The sequence below is a fragment of the Somniosus microcephalus genome, chromosome 18, assembly GCF_052327205.1.
Source record: "Somniosus microcephalus isolate GS21.2 chromosome 18, FLI_Smic_1.0, whole genome shotgun sequence".
NCBI classification, from domain to species: Eukaryota; Metazoa; Chordata; class Chondrichthyes; order Squaliformes; family Somniosidae; genus Somniosus; species Somniosus microcephalus.
In genome coordinates, this window is record NC_141004.1 from 82,456,243 (window position 1) to 82,475,535 (window position 19,293).

Sequence of the window (19,293 nt, forward strand, 5' to 3'; positions counted from 1 at the left end):
GGCACATGAAGTGTATCAATTACTCAAACATTAAGAGTCATAAACTAATGAGCTCAACATATTTACAATATAAGTGTCCACTTTTTTCGTTCAGGAACTTTTCACGCTGCTTCTTGTAGCAGGCAGAGCTTTGTGATCGGTCTTTCCAGGGTACTGGTCTTGGTTTGCAAACAAACGCGACGAACGACGCCTCTGGAGTCTGGCATGGTCTTAATTATTTTTCCCATCAACCAAGAATTTCTAGGGGCTCAATCATCCATGATTAAGACAATGTCTCCGACAATGAAGTTCCTCTTTATTTTGGACCATTTTTGACGCTCCTGTAGCAGGGGTAAGTATTCTCTTGTCCATCTGGTCCAGAAAAGGTCTGACATATACTGAACTTGCCTCCACTTCCGACGGGCATACAGATCTTCCTTTTTGAAGACTCCCGGGGGCATGGCTGGCTGTGTTTTCAACAACAACAGGTGGTTCGGAGTCAGGGCTTCGAGGTCATTGGGATCATCTGATGTCTTAGTTATCGGTCGGTCATTAATGATGGCTTCGACCTCGCACAGAACGGTTTGGAGACCCTCGTCGTCGAGCGCTTGCTGCTTCAGTACAGAACTGAGTAGTTTTCTTACGGTGTGTATCTGTCTTTCCCAGACACCTCCATGGTGGGATGCAGCCGGAGGATTGAAGATCCACTTAATTCCTGTTTGCATCATGGCTTCCTGTATTTTAAGCAGATTCCAACCTTCAATAGCTTCCCGTAGTTCTCTCTCCGCTCCGACGAAATTAGTGCCATTATCAGAACGCATAATGGACACCTGACCTCTTCTACAGACAAAGCGCCGCAAGGCGTTAATACAGGAATCAGTGTCAAGCGTGTGTGCCACCTCAATATGAACAGCTCTGATGGTCAAACAAGTGAAAAGCACACCATATCTCTTGACAAGGCTCCGTCCTCGCTTTACCTCGAAAGGCCCGAAATAGTCCACCCCTACGTTTGTAAATGGGGGCTTGTCTGGTAACAAACGGTCTTCAGGCAGGTCTGCCATTTTCTGCTCCCCAGCTCTAGCGTGTAACCGTCTGCAAACAATGCATTCAGAGAGTATTTTTCTTATTACAGAATTAGCTCCTGGAATCCAGTATCTTTGTCTTAGCTTCGCAAGCACGTGATTCCTCCCACTGTGTCCAATACTCTGGTGTATATGCTGAAGAATGAGAGTAGCAACCCGGAGGTCCTTAGAAAGGATAGCAGGATGCTTGGCCTCCTCTGGCATAGCAGATTTGTTTAGTCTCCCTCCCACCCTCAGTACTTCATCTTGCAGTGTAGGGTCCAGCTTGTAGATATGACTACCTTTCTTGATTGGAGTATTTCGCTGTAAAGCTTCGATTTCTTCTGGGTATCTTTGTCTTTGACTGAAGCAAACTATCTCCATCTCAGCCTTGGCCAAATCCTCCACGGTCAATGAATTCTTACCCAATGTGGTCTTGTGCTGATGCATATACTGCTGTAGAAGCATTCTCTGCTTATCGGGGTTACTTTCAGACTGACTGATAGTGGCTCGGTACTCTTTTCTCTTACCGCTCAGGTGTAGCAGCAACTCTTTCAACCTTAGAAACTATGCAACTGCTTTCCTCAACTGGTGCCATCCTGAGAAATGGTTAACAAGCTTGTTCACTGTGTCAAAGTTCTCTTTCGTAGTTATGAGATTTACTGTGACTGATCTCTTGACTTCGACGTCGTCTTCAGCAATCTGACTTGGCATATCTGGTCTTTCTGGCCATGATCTCTCTGTTTCCAGCAGATAACTTGGGCTTTGTATCCAAGTTTCACTCCTCATGAAGTTTTCAGCCTTCAATCCCCGTGAGGCTTGATCTGCTGGGTTTAATGAGGTGTTTACATACCTCCATTGAGATGGTTGCGTAGCTTCTCTAATGGATGAGATTCTGTTTGCTACGAAGGTCTTGAAGCGTATCTTCTCATTCTCTATATACTTCAGCACCGTCGTGCTATCCGTCCAGAAGACAGATTCTTCTAATGGGAGCTGTAACTCTTTCCGCATCACCTGGTCAACTTTAACTGCAACAACCGCTGCCGTCAATTCCAGTCTCGGGATGGTGACCTGCTTCAGCGGAGCCACCCTGGATTTCCCCATGAGGAAGGCACAATGTTTCTGGCCCTGTTGATTTTTCAGCAAGAGGTAAGTAGCCGTGCCATAGCCGTCCTCACTGGCGTCCGAGAAATGATGTCGTTGAGCCGTCTTTGTAACTCCAAAACTCACGGGCTTGATGCATCTACTGACGTTGAAGCTAGAAAGTTGTTGCAAATCTGTCAACCATCTGTGCCATCTCTGAGCTTGACCTTCTGGGATATCTTCATCCCATCCTCTCTTGTCTCTACACAGCTCTCGTAGCATCAGCTTCACCGGCAGAATGAGTGGTGCCAGGAATCCAAGAGGGTCGTAGATGGAACTGACCACGGAGAGAATCCCTCGTCTTGTGGATGGTCTTTCGTTCACCATTATCCTGAAGTTGAACGTGTCTGACTCAATGCACCATTGTACACCAAGAGCTCTCTCGATAGGAAGGACATCGTGGCTCAGGTCCAGATCTTTGACTTCAGTGGCTCTTTCCTTTTCTGGGATAGAAGCTAGAACTGCTCTGCTGTTGCTTATCCACTTAGTCAGATGGAATCCTCCATTCGAACACAGAGTTCTAAGGTCTCTTGACAGTGCGATGACATCGTCTTCTGTTGACACGGACTTCAGACAGTCATCGACATAAAAGTTTCTGAAGATTGTCTCCACAGCCTCTGATGGTGCTTTGCCTTTGCCATCTTCTGCAGTTTTTCTGAGAGCGTAGCTTGCACAGCTGGGAGATGATGTGGCTCCGAACAAGTGTACGGCCATTCTACATTCCACCATCGCTTGACTAACGTCGCCATCTGGCCACCAAAGGAAACGCAGAAGATCAGCATCTTCATCAGGGATTCTGACTTGGTAGAACATTGATTCTATGTCTGCCATCATGGCAACGAGCTCTTGTCTAAACCTAGTCAAGATGCCAATGAGGGTATTAGTAAGATCAGGACCTTGAAGCAGCTGGTCATTCAGTGAAGTTCCTCTGAATGAGGCGGCGCAGTCAAACACTACACAGATCTTTTTCTTCTTTGGGTGATACACACCGTGATGAGGAATGTACCAGACCCTTCCATCGTCTCTGTTCAACTGTTCCTCGGGCACTTTTACAGCATAGCCTTTCGCTATGATGTTTCTCATGAAGCCTTTGTAGTCTTCGTGAAAGTCGGGGTTCTTGTTCAGCTTTCTCTTTAGACTGATGGCGCGTTGCTCTGCTATGCAGCGATTGTTCGGCATCTTCGCGGTCTGTCTTCTCAGTGGCAAACCAATGTGATAGTGGCCATCAATGAACTGTGTAGACCTTGTCATCAAATCCATGAACTGATGGTCTTCTTGTGACATCTCTGTCTTTTCCTCACAGCTGCGTTCTGAAAAGTCTGCGTTGAACTGCTGTATCAACAGCTCTTCAATGCTTGCGATAGAGATGCGATTAACTGTGACATTTTGTTGTTCCTCCTTGTTCGACTTGTTGCCATCATCTCTCCTTACCGGTCCATTGACTACCCATCCAAGGGCTGTCCTGACGGCGTAGGGTCCGTCATCCTTGCTGTTTATCACCTGCCATGGCTCCATAGTTTTGTAGGCATTGGTTCCAATTAATAGGCCAATTTCTGCTTCAATGTATGGGAGACGCACCTTTTCTAGGTAAGGCCATCTATCCACATCCTTCTGCAGGGCTAAGTTCCATATTCTAACAGGAATCTCCCTCTGTGTGAAAACATTAGGCAGGTCTATGAAGTCCTTCTCTTCAAGTCCACACACTTCTAAGTCTGACAGGATATAACTTTGCATTGACTTCTCATGACCCATGGTGCGTAATAGGATTTCTGTTCTTCTGCCTCTAACGTTCAGCTGTCGCATGAGTGATTCTGTGCAGAACGTTGCTGAACTACCTGGATCCATGAAGGCGTAAGTCTCCACAAGCTTCTCGCTCCTCTTAGACTTGATCTTTACTGGTACGATGGCAAGAATACAATCACTGTCACCGGCCCCAGTGAGTCCACAAGTCTCTGGTTCTAGCGACACCAGAGCACTTGAAACAACCTTCTCATCGGTATTGTTTTCTTCACTCTTCTTAGAGACTTGTTCTTCTTTATGGATATGCAGCAGACTGGGATGTTTCCGAGTGCACTCTCTGCATGTTGTTCTTTGCTTACAGTTTCTACTCAGGTGCCCCTGAGAGAGACATCCAAAACATAGGCCGTTGTACTTCAGGAATTCGATTCTGTCCTTATGTGGCTGTGCTTTGATGTTGCTGCAGAAATCCAATGTATGATTCTTCTGGCAGAATAAGCATGGCTTCTGAAAGGCATTAGCAGGCGTCACTGTGCTGCTCTTTTTGGGAGATGAGCTCTGGGGCCTTTCTTCCTCGGCCTGAGTGACGATAGTTGCAAAGCTGCTTCCCCTGGAACCACCTTTCCTGAGAGTCTTTGATTCAACAGGCTTGGCTTTCACTCTTCCATCGGTGGTCGGGCTGGCGTCCTGGATGTTTCCAAACAATGGGTCCCTAGCAATTTTAGCCTGTTTGTCTATGAAATTCACTAAGTCTGCAAACCTGGCTCTTCTTTTCCGTCTCTCCATTATCTCAAAGGCTGTTCTTCTCCATTGTTCTCTCATCCTGTAAGGAAGCTTAGAGATGATGATTCTCATAGTCGTAGGATTGTCCATCTCTTCCATGAATTCAACATCCTCCATGGTGTTGCGACATCCCATGAGGAAAAGAACATATGCGTTCAATGCCTCTCCGTCCTCCGATCTGATCTGTGGCCACTTGGTAGCCTTTTCAATATATGCAGTGGCTATCTTCAGCTCGTTACCATAGTGCTCCTGCAGCAACTTCCTGGCTTCTATGTATCCCCGGTCCGGTCTCATGTGTTCACAGCTTCTGACCAGGTCTTGTGGTTTACCACTGGTGTACTGTCCCAGGTAGTACAACTTATCACTGCTGCTCTCTGTTTTGGAGTCAATGGCTTGTTCGAAGGATCTGATGAAGGGCTTATACTTGAGTGGGTCGCCTTGGAACACTGGTATGTCTCTTTGAGGGAGTCGAAACAGATTCTGTTGTTTTACAAGCATCTCTGTAATTTCGTTCTGACGTTGCATCACTCGGTATAGGCTTCTCCCTGTGTCTTCAGGCCTCTGGTGGTCATCAGCAGGGTCTAGTCTAGACCGTCTGACGTCTGGGGTAGCATCACGTGGTCCTGTTAGTGGAGAGGCCACTCTTCCATGCTGTAATGCCAGGGGATTGCCTTCGGACTCTCTTGTAACTCTTGAAGGTGCCCTGGATCCAACTCTATGTGACAACATTGACTGGCAGTATTCGCTCCCGCCGTCCCGTGAGCCTTCATAATCTTCATACGCACTCAACCTGGCGTCTGAGACCGCGATAGCTGTTTTTATCTCCAGCTGTTCTTTCTTTGCCTGCACCTGGGCCTGTTGGGCCTGCACTTGGGCCTGTTGGGCCTGCACTTGGGCCTGCAGTTGGGCCTGTTGGGCCTGTTGGGCCTGCAGTTGGGCCTCTTGGACCTGCAGTTGGGCCTCTTCCCGTTCAAGAGCTTGCTTCTCCACTAAAGATGCTGCGCGCGCCATCAACGCCGCCCATTCAACCTCCTCTCTCATGCGTCGCGACGAGTTTGTGGTAGAAGCGACAGACCTGCGTCCAGAAACAGAGCTACCTTCTTTTCGATTTTTGCTCGGTCTGGCAGAAGTCTCTGAAATGCTATCGTCTGGTCCGACTTCATCGTCAACTTTATCTTTCTCTGCTGTATCAGCATCTTGACAAATCTTTAACATCCACTGTTCTGTGGCCTTGATATAGCCCTTAATGCTGGTTGATTTAAGATCAAACCAGCTGTGCTGATCAGCGTTTCCCTCTTCTTCAGACAGAAGTGCTAATACATCTTCATTGAGTACATTAAATTCTTCATGCAGCTTGGAGAAATCGTAATACATTATGTCTTCAGCTTTCTTAATATTAGCATTATCTTCCATGAGACGATCAATTATCTTCTTTTTTCCAGTTATCTGAGCTAATTTAGCCTTCCTTGCACCTATGCTTCTATGTAACTTCTCTTCCATTGCCTTTGGGGGGAGCTTTATTTCCCTCTTTTGGCCAGCAATCCTTCTGGCTGGGGGAAGCTCCTGGCTCCGTAAGGCCTCGGCCATTTTACCCGCAGCTCTTATTTAGCTTCTCAATAGAATGAACAAAGCAAGTAACAGTCACTGTACCTTTGCTTTCTTATCTTGTCGTCTGGCTCCGTGACCATTCATGTATACGTTCGCCGACGATTCCGTCCTTTCCTTCTTAGGGAGCAAGTTTTTGACTAATGTAGTGGCGCTTCTTAGTTTCCAAACAGGCAGCCACTGAGCTGTGGGGCTGTTAACAACGAGTAGACGCGTGTCGAAATAAAACGTTCCCAAACGTAGCTTTGTCTTTTAAACTGTTTACTATAACACTTCACAAACGGAATTACAAAGCAAACACGTATAAACGAACACGGTCAAAAACTGTATTGCTCCAAACCTCACAACTTCTGCCTCCTTCAGCCACGTGGAGTTTAAACTGTAAAATGTCTGCATACCATGTGTGGCTTAGGGACTGTACCATTGTGGCAAGAATGAAGGGGGTGTCTCGGACTATACTACTGGAGCAAGAAAATAGGGGGTTTCTTAATACAATAAGTCAATCAGGTAAATTAACTGTATTATGCTATTTAACCAATATTTTAAAGTATTTTCTTAAGCTTTTATGGCTCTTACAACCCCCCTGCTCTTATATTCTATGCCACGGCTAATAAAGGCAAGCATTCCGTATGCCTTCTTAACCACCTGGCCTGCTACCTTCAGGGATCTGTGGACATGCACTCCAAGCTCCCTTTGTTCCTCTACACTACTCAGTGTCCTACCATTTAATGTGTATTCCCTTTCCTTGTTCGCCCTCCCCAAATGCATTACCTCACACTTCTCCGGATTGAATTCCATTTGCCACTGTTCTGCCCACCTGACCAATTTATTGATATCTTCCTGCAGTCCACAGCTTCCTTCTTCAGTGTCAACCACACAGCCGATTTTAGTATCATCTGCAAACTTCTTAATCATACCCCCTATATTCAAGTCAAGATCGTTGATATATACCACAAAAAGCAAGGGACCTAGTACTGAGCCCTGCGGAACCCCACTGGAAACAGCCTTCCAGTCACAAAAACACCCATCAACCATTACCCTCTGCTTCCTGTCTCCGAGCCAGTTTTGAATCCAACTTGACACTTTGCTCTGGATCCCATGGGCTTTTAACTTCATGATCAGTCTGCCATGTGGAACCTTATCAAAAGCCTTGCTAAAGTCCATATATACACTACATCAAACGCACTACCCTCATCTACCCTCCTTGTTACCTCCTCAAAAAATTCAATCAAGTTTGTCAGACACGACCTTCTCTTAACAAATCCGTGCTGACTATCCTTGATTAATCCGTGTCTTTCTAAATGAAGATTTATCCTGTCCTTCAGAATTCTTTCCAATAATTTTCCCACCACCGAGGTTAGGCTGACTGGCCTGTAATTACTCAGTCTATCCTTTTCTCCCTTTTTAAACAAGGGTACCACATTAGCATTTCTTACGTCGCCTTTGATTCTTCTGCCAATCACCTTAAATCTGTGTCCTTTGGTTCTCGACCCTTCCGCCAATGGGAACAGTTTCTCTCTCTCTGCTCTGTCCAAACCCCTCATGATTTTGAACACCTCAATCAAATCTCCTCTCAATCTTCTCTGCTCTAAGGAGAACAACCCCAGCTTCTCCAGTCTATCCATGTAACTGAAGTCCCTCATCCCTGGAACCATTATTGTAAATCTTTTCTGCACCCTCTCTAAGGCCTTCACACCCTTCCTAAAGTGCGGTGCCCAGAATTGGACACAATACTCTAGTTGAGACCGAACCAGTGTTTTATAAAGGTTCATCATAACTTCCTTGCTTTTGTACTCTATGCCTCTATTCATGAAGTCCAGGATCCCGTAAGCTTTTTTAACTGTTTTCTCAACCTGCCCTGCCACCTTCAATGCTTTGTGCACATATACCCCCAGGTCTCTCTGTTCGTGCACCCCCTTTAGGATTATACCCTTCAGTTTATATCGCCTCTCCTCGTTCTTCCCACCAAAATGTATCACTTCGCACTTTCTGCATTAAATTTCATCTGCCACGTGTCCGCCCATTGCACCAGCCGCCTATGTCTTTTATATTGGAGTCTGTGCTTGTGTTCAGGGTGGGTATGATAAGACAGGTTCAGTAGTGTAGTGCTGATGTTACTTAATTAGTAACTCCGGAGGCCTGGCCCATTAATACTCTAGAGAACGGGACCTCAGATCTCACCAGGGCAGTTTAAGAATTAAAAAGCTGGGATCAGTAAAAGTGACCCTGAAGCTGTTGAATTGTCGTAAAAACCCAACTGGTTCATTAATGTCCTTTAGGGAAGGAAATCTGCCATCCTTACCCGGTCTGGCCTATACGTGACCCCAGTCCCACACCAACGTGGTTGACTCTAAATTGGCCTCTGAGGTGTATCTAAGAATAATTGGACTGCAGCAGTTGAAGAAGAAGGCCCACCACCACATTCTCAAGGGCAGCTAGGGTGGGCAATAAATGCCGGCCTTGCCAATGATGCCCACATCTTGAGAATGAATAATCACTGCGGAGTATTTGATGTAATTTAAATGGCCTTTGTCTTCAGCTGACTGCTGAAGATTTTTTTTATTCATTCATTGGATATGGACGTCGCTGGCAAGGCCAGCATTTATTGCCCATCCCTAATTGCCCTCGAGAAGGTGGTGGTGAGCCGCCTTCTTGAACCTCTGCAGTCCGTGTGGTGAAGGTACGCCCACAGTGCTGTTAGGAAGGGAGTTTCAGGATTTTGACCCAGCAACAATGAAGGATCGGCGATATATTTCCATGTCAGGATGGTGTGTGATTTGGAGGAGAACTTGGAGGTGGTGGTGTTCCCATGCGCCTGCTGCCCTTGTCCTTCTAGGTGGAAGAGGTCGCGGGTTTGGGAGGTGCTGCCGAAGAAGCCTTGGTGAGTTGCTGCAGTGCATCTTGTAGATGGTACACACTGCAGCCACGGTACGCCGGTGGTGGAGAGAGTGAATGTTTAAGGTGGTGGATGGAGTGCCAATCAAGCGGGCTGCTTTGTCTTGGATGGTGTCCAGTTTCTTGAGTGTTGTTTGAGCTGCACTCATCCAGGCAAGTGGAGAGTATTCCATCACACTCCTGACTTGTGCCTTGTAGATGGTGGAAAGGCTCTGGGGAGTCAGGAGGTGAGACACTCTCCGCAGAATACCCAACCTCTGACCTGCTCTTTTTGCCACAGTATTTATGTGACTGGTCCAGTTACATTTCTGGTCAATGGTGACCCCCCAGGATGTTGATGGTGGGGGATTCAGCGATGGTAATGCCGTTGAATGTCAAGTGGAGCTGGTTAGACTCTTTCTTGTTGGAGATAGTCATTGCCTGGCACTTGTGTGGCGTGAATATTACTTGCCACATTTCAGCCCAAGCCTGAATGTTGTCCAGTTCTTCTTGCATGCGGGCATGGACTGGTTCATTATCTGAGGAGTTGTGAATGGCACTGAACACTGTGCAGTCATCAGCAAACATCCCCATTTCTGACCTTATGATGGAGGAAAGGCCATTAATGAAGCAGCTGAAGATGGTTGGGCCTAGGACACTGCCCTGAGGAACTCCTGCAGCGATGTCCTGGGGCTAATATGATTGGCCTCCAACAACCACAACCATCTTCCTTTGTGCTAGGTATGACTCCAGCCAGTGGAGCGTTTTCCACGATTCCCATTGACTTCAGTTTTACTAGGGCTCCTTGATGCCACACTTGATCAAATACTGCCTTGATGTCAAGTGCAGTCACTCTCACCTCACCTCTGGAATTCAGCTCTTTTGTCCATGTTTGGACCAAGGTTGTAATGAGTTCTGGAGTTGAGAGTTCCTGGCAAAACCCAAACTGAGCATCAGTGAGCAGGTTATTGGTGGGTAAGTGCCGCTTGATAGCACTGTCGATGACACCTTCCATCACTTTGCTGATGATTGAGAGTAGACTGATAGGGTGGTAATTGTACGGATTGAATTTGTCCTGCTTTTGTGGACAGGACATACCTGGGCAGTTTTCCACATTGTCGGATAGATGCCAGTGTTGTAGCTGTACTGGAACTGCTTGGCTGGAGGTGCGGCTAGTTCTGGAGCACAAGTCTTCAGCAAGATAGCCGGGATGTTGTCGGGGCCCATAGCCTTTGCTGTATCCAGTGCGCTCAGCCATTTCTTGATATTCAAGTGAATCGAATTGGCTGAAGACTGGCTTCTGTGATGGTGGGGACCTCAGGAGGAGGCAGAGATGGATCATCCACTCAGCACTTCTGGCTGAAGATGGTTGTAAACACTTCAGCCTTGTCTTTTGCACTCACGTGCTGGACTCTGCTATCATTGAGGATGGGGATATTCATGGAGCCGCCTCCTCCCATTAGTTGTTTAATGGTCTACCACCATTCACAACTGGATGTGGCAGGACTGCAGAGCTTTGATCTAATCCATTGGTTGTGGGATCGTTTCGCTCTGTCTGTTAGCATGCTACTTCCGCTGTTTAGCATGCATGTAGTCCTGTGTTGCAGCTTCCCCAGGTTGGCACCTCATTTTTAGGTACGTCTGGTGCTGCTCCTGGCATGCTCTTCTACACTCCTTATTGAACCAGGGTTGGTCCCAGGGCTTAATCGTAATGGTAGAGTGAGGGATATGCCGGGCCATGAGGTTACAGATTGTGGTGGAATACAATTCTGCTGCTGCTGATGACCCACAGCGCCTCATGGATGCCCAGTTTTGAGCTGCTACATCTGTTCTAAATCTATCCCATTTAAACACGGTGGTAGTGCCACACAACACGATGGAGGGTGTCCTCAGTGTGAAGACGGGACTTCGTCTCCACAATGACTGTGCAGTGGTCACTGCTACCAATACTGTCATGGACAGATGCATCTGCGACAGGTAGATTGGTGAGGACGAGGTCAAGTAGGTTTTTCCCTCGTGTTGGTTCTCTCACCACCTGTCGCAGGCCCAGACTGGCAGCTATGTCATTCAGGACTCGGCCAACTCGGTCAGTAGTGGTGCTACCGAGCCACTCTTGGTGATGGACATTGAAGTCCCCCACCCAGAGTATATTCTGTGCCCTTGCTGCTCTCAGTGCTTCTTCCAAGTGGTGTTCAACATGGTGGAGTACTGGTTCATCAGCTGAGGGAGGGCGGTAGGTGGTAATCAGCAGGAGGTTTCCTTGCCCATGCTTGACCTGAAGCCACGAGACTTCATGGGGTCCGGAGCCAATGTTGAGAACTCCCAGGGCCACTCCTTCCCGACTGTATACCACTGTGCCACCACCCCTGGTGGGTCTGTCCTGCCGGTGGGACAGGACATACCCAGGGATGGTGGTGGTGGAGTCTGGGACATTGGCTGAAAGGTATGATTCTGTGAGTATGACCATGTCAGGCTGTTGCTTGACTAGTCTGTGGCACAGCTCTCCCAATTTTGGCACAAGTCCCCAGATGTTGGTGAGGAGGACTTTGCAGTTTCGGCTGGGCTGGGTGTGCCGTTGCCGTGTCCGTAGCCGGTGCCGAGGTCGATGCCGGTGGTGCGTCCGGTTTTATTCTTATTATTGTGTTTCGTAGCGGTTTGTTACAACTGAGTGGCTCGCTGGGCCAGTTAAAATTCAACCACACTGCTGTGGGTCTGGAGTCACATATAGGCCAGACCGGGTAACGGCGGCGGATTGCCTTCCCTAAAAGATGTGGCCAATCACTCTCAGGCTCCTAATTTATTACCAAATAACCAGGCTTATTTACAGAAATTAAACTAGCCGGACACATATTCACAGTGACAGCAGGAGAAGGCTTGATCCCTTAAACCAACAAGGCACTCCTGATAGCAGTGACAGCAGTGACCGTTTCCATACCAAGAGTCTGTACCAAGCTCCAGCTCCCACTGTCGGCTCCAGTCCGGGACCATCCTGGCTGACATTTTTCTGGATTCTGGGTATAGACATAAACCATGCCCGGTCACCTAAGAGGATCTCTGATTGTGCCATGCCTGGGTTAAATGGGCCACAGGAGGCTGAACCAAACAAATCATTCCTGGCTTCATGAACACAGAGTCAAAGGGAAAGGCCATCTCCTGGAACCCAGGCATGCTTGGGCTGGGTAGCTATCATGGACCTTACCCAGCCGTAGCCTTACACTTATTCACAGCACAATGTATTATTTCTATTTATATTTATACACCAACCTAGTTATGCTTCTAGCTACCTATATACAATGATGATAGCATGGCCCCTGCCAGTGGACTCAATACCCACTCCCTCCACCACCGGCGCACCGTGCCTGCACTCTGTACAATCCACAGGATGAACTGCAGCAACTCGCCAATGTTACTGCAACACCAGCTCCCTCCCCTGAGAACTCCACCACCTAGAAGGACAAGGGCAGCAGGCACCTGGGAACACCATCAAATCCAACCTCTCCTACAAGTCACACACCATCCTGACTTAGAAGTATATCACCGATCCTTCATCGTCACTGGGTCAAAATCCTGGAACTCCCTCCCTAACCACACTGTGGGAGTACCTTCAACACACGGACTGAAGCGGTTCAAGGAGGCGGCTCACCACCACCTTCTCGAGGGCAACTAGGGATGGGCAATAAATGATGGCCTTGTTAGCGACGCCCAATGAATAAAAATAATTGACAGAGATTACCCTCTGTTTATTGTCCTCTTTTCTAGCATGTCTTCCAAGGGACCTCTTGGCTGAATTTGCCATCACCAACCATGTTTCAAGGATAAGCTTAAAGTTGAACAGTTGCACTGGAAAAGTCTCAGTGCTGTGTGCAGGGGGCAGTGTTTAAACAGGTCCTGTTACCTCCACAGGTTTACGCCGTGACTGACACAGACACACAAGTCAAAGCAACCCAGGTGAGATACATCACCCTGAGAAACCTGGAGACAGACCAGGACTACAATGTCACTGTGATGACTGTCAACAGTCAGGGGGAAGGGTTACCGAGCAACCAGATTACAATCCGACTCCAACGACACAAACCAGGAGAAGCAGGTACATTCTCTGAATTGGCTAGTCGTCTCTGGGTGTGGGATCTTGTCCTTGTCGTCTCTGGGTGTGGGATCTTGTCCTTGTTGTCTCTGGGTGTGGGATGTTGTCCTTGTTGTCTCTGGGTGTGGGATCTTGTCCTTGTTGTCTCTGGGTGTGGGATCTTGTTCTTGTTGTCTCTGGGTGTGGGATCTTGCCCTTGTTGTCTCTGGGAGTGGGATCTTGTCCTTGTTGTCTCTGGGTGTGGGATCTTGTTCTTGTTGTCTCTGGGTGTGGGATCTTGTCCTTGTTGTCTCTGGGTGTGGGATCTTGTCCTTGTTGTCTCTGGGTGTGGGATCTTGTCCTTGTTGTCTCTGTGTGTGGGAGCTTGTTCTTGTTGTCTCTGGGCATGGGATCTTGTTCTTGTTGTCTCTGGGTGTGGGATCTTGTTCTTGTCATCTCTGGGCGTCAGATCTTGTCCTTGTCGTCTCTGGGTGTGGGATCTTGTTCTTGCCGTCTCTGGGTGTGGGATCTTGTTCTTGTTGTCTCTGGGTATGGGATCTTGTTCTTGTTGACTCTGGGTGTGGGATCTTGTCCTTGTTGTCTCTGGGTGTAAGATCTTGTCCTGGTTGTCTCTGTGTGTGGGATCTTGTCCTTGTTGTCTCTGGGTGTGGGATCCTGTTCTTGATGTCTCTGGGTGTGGGATCTTGTCCTTGTTGTCTCTGGGTGTGGCGTCTTGTCCTTGTTGTCTCTGGGTGTGGGATCTTGACCTTGTTGGCTCTGGGTGTGGGATCTTCTCCTTGTAGTCTCTGGGTGTGGGATCTTGTCCTTTTTGTCTCTGGGTGTGGGATCTTGTCCTTGTTGTCTCTGGGAGTGGGATCTTGATCTTGTTGTCTCTGGGTGTGGGATCTTGTCCTTGTTGTCTCTGGGTGTGGGATCTTGTCCTTGTTGTCTCTGGGAGTGGGATCTTGTCCTTGTTGTCTCTGGGTGTGGGATCTTGTTCTTGTTGTCTCTGGGTGTGGGATTTTGTCCTTGTTGTCTCTGGGTGTGGTGTCTTGTCCTTGTTGTCTCTGGGTGTGGGATCTTGACCTTGTTGGCTCTGGGTGTGGGATATTCTCCTTGTTGTCTCTGGGTGTGGGATCTTGTTCTTGTTGTCCCTGGGTGTGGGATCATGTTCTTGTTGTCTCTGGGTGTGGGATCTTGTTCTTGTTGTCTCTGGGTGTGGGATCTTGTTCTTGTCATCTCTGGGCGTCAGATCTTGTCCTTGTTGTCTCTGGGTGTGGGATCTTGTTCTTGTTGCCTCTGGATGTGGGATCTTGTTCTTGTTGTCTCTGGATGTGGGATCTTGTTCTTGTTGTCTCTGGGTGTGGGATCTTGTCCTTGTTGTCTCTGAGTGTGGGATCTTGTCCTTGTTGTCTCTGGGTGTGGGATCTTGTTCTTGTTGTCTCTGAGTGTGGGATCTTTTCCTTGTTGTCTCTGGGTGTGGGATCTTGTTCTTGCCATCACTGGGTGTGGGATCTTGTCCTTGTTGCCTCTGGGTGTGGGATCTTGTCCTTGTTGTCTCTGGGTGTGAGGGCTTGTTCTTGTTGTCTCTGTGTGTGGGATCTTGTCCTTGTTGTCTCTGGGTGTGGGATCTTGTCCTTGTTGTCTCTGGGTGTGGGATCTTGTCCTTGTTGTCTCTGGTTGTGGGATCTTGTCCTTGATGTCTCTGGGTGTGGGATCTTGTCCTTGTTGTCTCTGGGTGTGGGATCTTGTCATTGTTGTCTCTGTGTGTGGGAGCTTGTTCTTGTTGTCTCTGGGCGTGGGATCTTGTTCTTGTTGTCTCTGGGTGTGGGATCTTGTTCTTGTCGTCTCTGGGCATGGGATCTTGTCCTTGTCGTCTCTGGGTGTGAGATCTTGTTCTTGTTGTCTCTGGGTGAAGGATCTTGTCCTTGTTGTCTCTGGGTGTGGGATCTTGACTTGTTGGCTCTGGGTGTGGGATCTTGTCCTTGTAGTCTCTGGGTGTGGGATCTTGTCCTTTTTGTCTCTGTGTGTGGGATCTTGTCCTTTTTGTCTCTGAGTGTGGGATCTTGCCCTTGTTGTCTCTGGGAGTGGGATCTTGTCCTTGTTGTCTCTGGGTGTGGGATCTTGTTCTTATTGTCTCTGGGTGTGGGATCTTGTTCTTGTTGTCTCTGGGTGTGGGATCTTGTTCTTGTTGTCTCTGGGTGTGGGACCTTGTTCTTGTTGTCTCTGGGTGTGGGATCTTGTCCTTGTTGTCTCTGGGTGTGGGATCTTGTCCATGTTGTCTCTGGGTGTGGGATCTTGTCCTTGTTGTCTCTAGGTGTGGGATATTGTCCTTGATGCCTCTGAGTGTGGGATCTTGTCCTCGTTGTCTCTGGGTGTGGGATCTTGTTCTTGCCGTCTCTGGGTGTGGGATCTTGCCCTTGTTGTTTCTGGGTGTGGGATCTTGTCCTTGTTGTCTCTGGGTGTGGGATCCTGTTCTTGTTGTCTCTGGGTGTGGGATCTTGTACTTGTTGTCTCTGGGTGTGGGATCTTGCCCTTGTTGTCTCTGGGTGTGGGATCTTGTTCTTGCTGTCTCTGGGTGTGGGATCTTGTCCTTGCTGTTTCTGGGTGTGGGATCTTGTCCTTGTTGTCTCTGGGTGTGGGATCTTGTCCTTTTCGTCTCTGGGTGTGGGATCTAGTCCTTGTTGTCTCTGGGTGTGGGATCTCATCCTTGTCACCTCTGGGTGTGGGATCTTGTCCTTGTTGTCTCGGTTGTGGGGTCTTGTTCTTGTTGCCTCTGGGTGTGGGATCTTGTCCTTGTTGTCTCTGGGTGTGGGATCTTGTCCTTGTTGTCTCTGGGTGTGGGATCTTGTTCTTGTTGTCTCTGGGTGTGGGATCTTGTCCTTGTTGTCTCTGTGTTTGTGATCTTGCCTTGTTGTCTCTGGGTGTGGGATCTTGTCCTTGCCATCTCTGGGTGTGGGATCTTGTCCTTGCCATCTCTGGGTGTGGGATCTTGTCCTTGTTGTCTCTGGGTGTGGGATCTTGTCCTTGTCGTCCCTGGGTGTGGGATCTTGTTCTTGCCGACTCTGGGTGTGGGATCTTGTTCCTGCCGTCTCTGGGTGTGGGATCTTGTTCTTGTCGTCTCTGGGTGTGGGATTTTGTTCTTGTCGTCTCTGGGTGTGGGATCTTGTCCTTGTTGTCTCTGGGTGTGGGATCTTGTCCTTGTTGTCTCTGGGTGTGGGATCTTGTCCTTGTTGTCTCTGGGTGTGGGATCTTGTCCTTGTTGTCTCTGGGTGTGGGATCTTGTCCTTGTTGTCTCTGTGTGTCGGAGCTTGTTCTTGTGGTCTCTGGGCATGGGATCTTGTTCTTGTTGTCTCTGGGTGTGGGATCTTGTTCTTGACATCTCTGGGTGTGGGATCTTGTCCTTGTCGTCTCTGGGTGTGGGATACTGTTCTTGCCGTCTCTGGGTGTGGGATCTTGTTCTTGTCGTCTCTGGGTGTGGGATCTTGTCCTTGTTGTCTCTGGGTTTGTGATCTTGTCCTTGTTGTCTCTGGGTGTGGGATCTTGCCCTTGTTGTCTCTGGGTGTGGGACCTTGTCCTTGCCATCTCTGGGTGTGGGATCTTGTTCTTGTTGTCCCTGGGTGTGGGATCATGTTCTTGTTGTCTCTGGGTGTGGGATCTTGTTCTTGACATCTCTGGGTGTGGGATCTTGTCCTTGTCGTCTCTGGGTGTGGGATACTGTTCTTGCCGTCTCTGGGTGTGGGATCTTGTTCTTGTCGTCTCTGGGTGTGGGATCTTGTCCTTGTTGTCTCTGGGTTTGTGATCTTGTCCTTGTTGTCTCTGGGTGTGGGATCTTGTTCTTGTTGTCCCTGGGTGTGGGATCATGTTCTTGTTGTCTCTGGGTGTGGGATCTTGTTCTTGTTGTCTCTGGGTGTGGGATCTTGTTCTTGTTGTCTCTGGGTGTGGGATCTTGTCCTTGTTGTCTCTGGGTGTGGGATCTTGTCCTTGTTGTCTCTGGGTGTGGGATCTTGTCCTTGTTGTCTCTGGGTGTGTGATCTTGTCCTTGTTGTCTCTGGGTGTGGGATCTTGTTCTTGTTGTCTCTGGGTGTGGGATCTTGTCGCTCTTGTCTCTGGGTGTGGGATGTTGTCCTTGTTGTCTCTGGGTGTGGGATCTTGACCTTGTTGGCTCTGGGTATGGGATCTTGTCCTTGTAGTCTCTGGGTGTGGGATCTTGTCCTTTTTGTCTCTGGGTGTGGGATCTTGTCCTTGTTGTCTCTGGGTGTGGGATCTTGTCCTTGTTGTCTCTGGGTGTGGGATCTTGTCCTTGTTGTCTCTGTGTGTCGGAGCTTGTTCTTGTGGTCTCTGGGCATGGGATCTTGTTCTTGTTGTCTCTGGGTGTGGGATCTTGTTCTTGACATCTCTGGGTGTGGGATCTTGTCCTTGTCGTCTCTGGGTGTGGGATACTGTTCTTGCCGTCTCTGGGTGTGGGATCTTGTTCTTGTTGTCTCTGGGTGTGGGATCTTGTCCTTGTTGTCTCTGGGTTTGTGATCTTGTCCTTGTTGTCTCTGGGTGTGGGATCTTGCCCTTGTTGTCTCTGGGTGTGGGACCTTGTCCTTGCCATCTCTGGGTGTGGGATCTTGTTCTTGTTGTCCCTGGGTGTGGGATCATGTTCTTGTTGTCTCTGGGTGTGGGATCTTGTTCTTGACATCTCTGGGTGTGGGATCTTGTCCTTGTCGTCTCTGGGTGTGGGATACTGTTCTTGCCGTCTCTGGGTGTGGGATCTTGTTCTTGTCGTCTCTGGGTGTGGGATCTTGTCCTTGTTGTCTCTGGGTTTGTGATCTTGTCCTTGTTGTCTCTGGGTGTGGGATCTTGCCCTTGTTGTCTCTGGGTGTGGGACCTTGTCCTTGCCATCTCTGGGTGTGGGATCTTGTTCTTGTTGTCCCTGGGTGTGGGATCATGTTCTTGTTGTCTCTGGGTGTGGGATCTTGTTCTTGTTGTCTCTGGGTGTGGGATCTTGTTCTTGTTGTCTCTGGGTGTGGGATCTTGTCCTTGTTGTCTCTGGGTGTGGGATCTTGTCCTTGTTGTCTCTGGGTGTGGGATCTTGTCCTTGTTGTCTCTGGGTGTGTGATCTTGTCCTTGTTGTCTCTGGGTGTGGGACCTTGTCCTTGCCATCTCTGGGTGTGGGATCTTGTTCTTGTTGTCCCTGGGTGTGGGATCATGTTCTTGTTGTCTCTGGGTGTGGGATCTTGTTCTTGTTGTCTCTGGGTGTGGGATCTTGTTCTTGTTGTCTCTCGGTGTGGGATCTTGTTCTTGTTGTCTCTGGGTGTGGGATCTTGTCGCTCTTGTCTCTGGGTGTGGGATGTTGTCCTTGTTGTCTCTGGGTGTGGGATCTTGACCTTGTTGGCTCTGGGTATGGGATCTTGTCCTTGTAGTCTCTGGGTGTGGAATCTTGTCCTTTTTGTCTCTGGGTGTGGGATCTTGTCCTTGTTGTCTCTGGGAGTGGGATCTTGTTCTTGTTGTCTCTGGGTGTGGGATGTTGTCCTTGTTCTCTCTGGGTGTGGGATCTTGTCCTTGTTGTCTCTGGGAGTGGGATCTTGTCCTTGTTGCCTCTGGGTGTGGGATCTTGTCCTTGTTCTCTCTGGGTGTGGGACCTTGTTCTTGTTGTCTCTGAGTGTGGGATCTTGTTCTTGTTGTCTCTGGGTGTGGGATCTTGTTCTTGTTGTCTCTGGGTGTGGGATCTTGTCCTTGTTGTCTCTGGGTGTGGGATCTTGTTCTTGCTGTCTCTGGGTGGGGGAACTTGTCCTTGTTGTCTCTGGGTGTGGGATCTTGTTCTTGTTGTCTCTGGGTGTGGGATCTTGTTCTTGTTGTCTCTGGGTGTGGGATCTTGATCTTGTTGTCTCTGGGTGTGGTATCTTGTCCTTGTTGTCTCTGGGTGTGAGATCTTGTCCTTGTTGTCTCTGGGTGTGGGATCTTGTCCTTGTTGTCTCTGGGTGTGGGATCTTGTCCTTTTCGTCTCTGGGTGTGGGATCTAGTCCTTGTTGTCTCTGGGTGTGGGATCTCATCCTTGTC

At 48.7% G+C, this 19,293-nt stretch overlaps 1 protein-coding gene across 1 annotated transcript in view; it reads left to right on the forward strand.

The window, feature by feature from the left end:
- LOC147105416 (uncharacterized) overlaps positions 1-19,293 on the forward strand; it is a 765,681-nt gene that overhangs the window by 282,229 nt on the left and 464,159 nt on the right. The window contains exon 8 of the mRNA XM_086011726.1: positions 13,086-13,269. Within this exon, the coding sequence (XP_085867852.1) occupies positions 13,086-13,269 (184 nt within the window). The remainder of the gene's footprint in view (positions 1-13,085; positions 13,270-19,293) is intronic.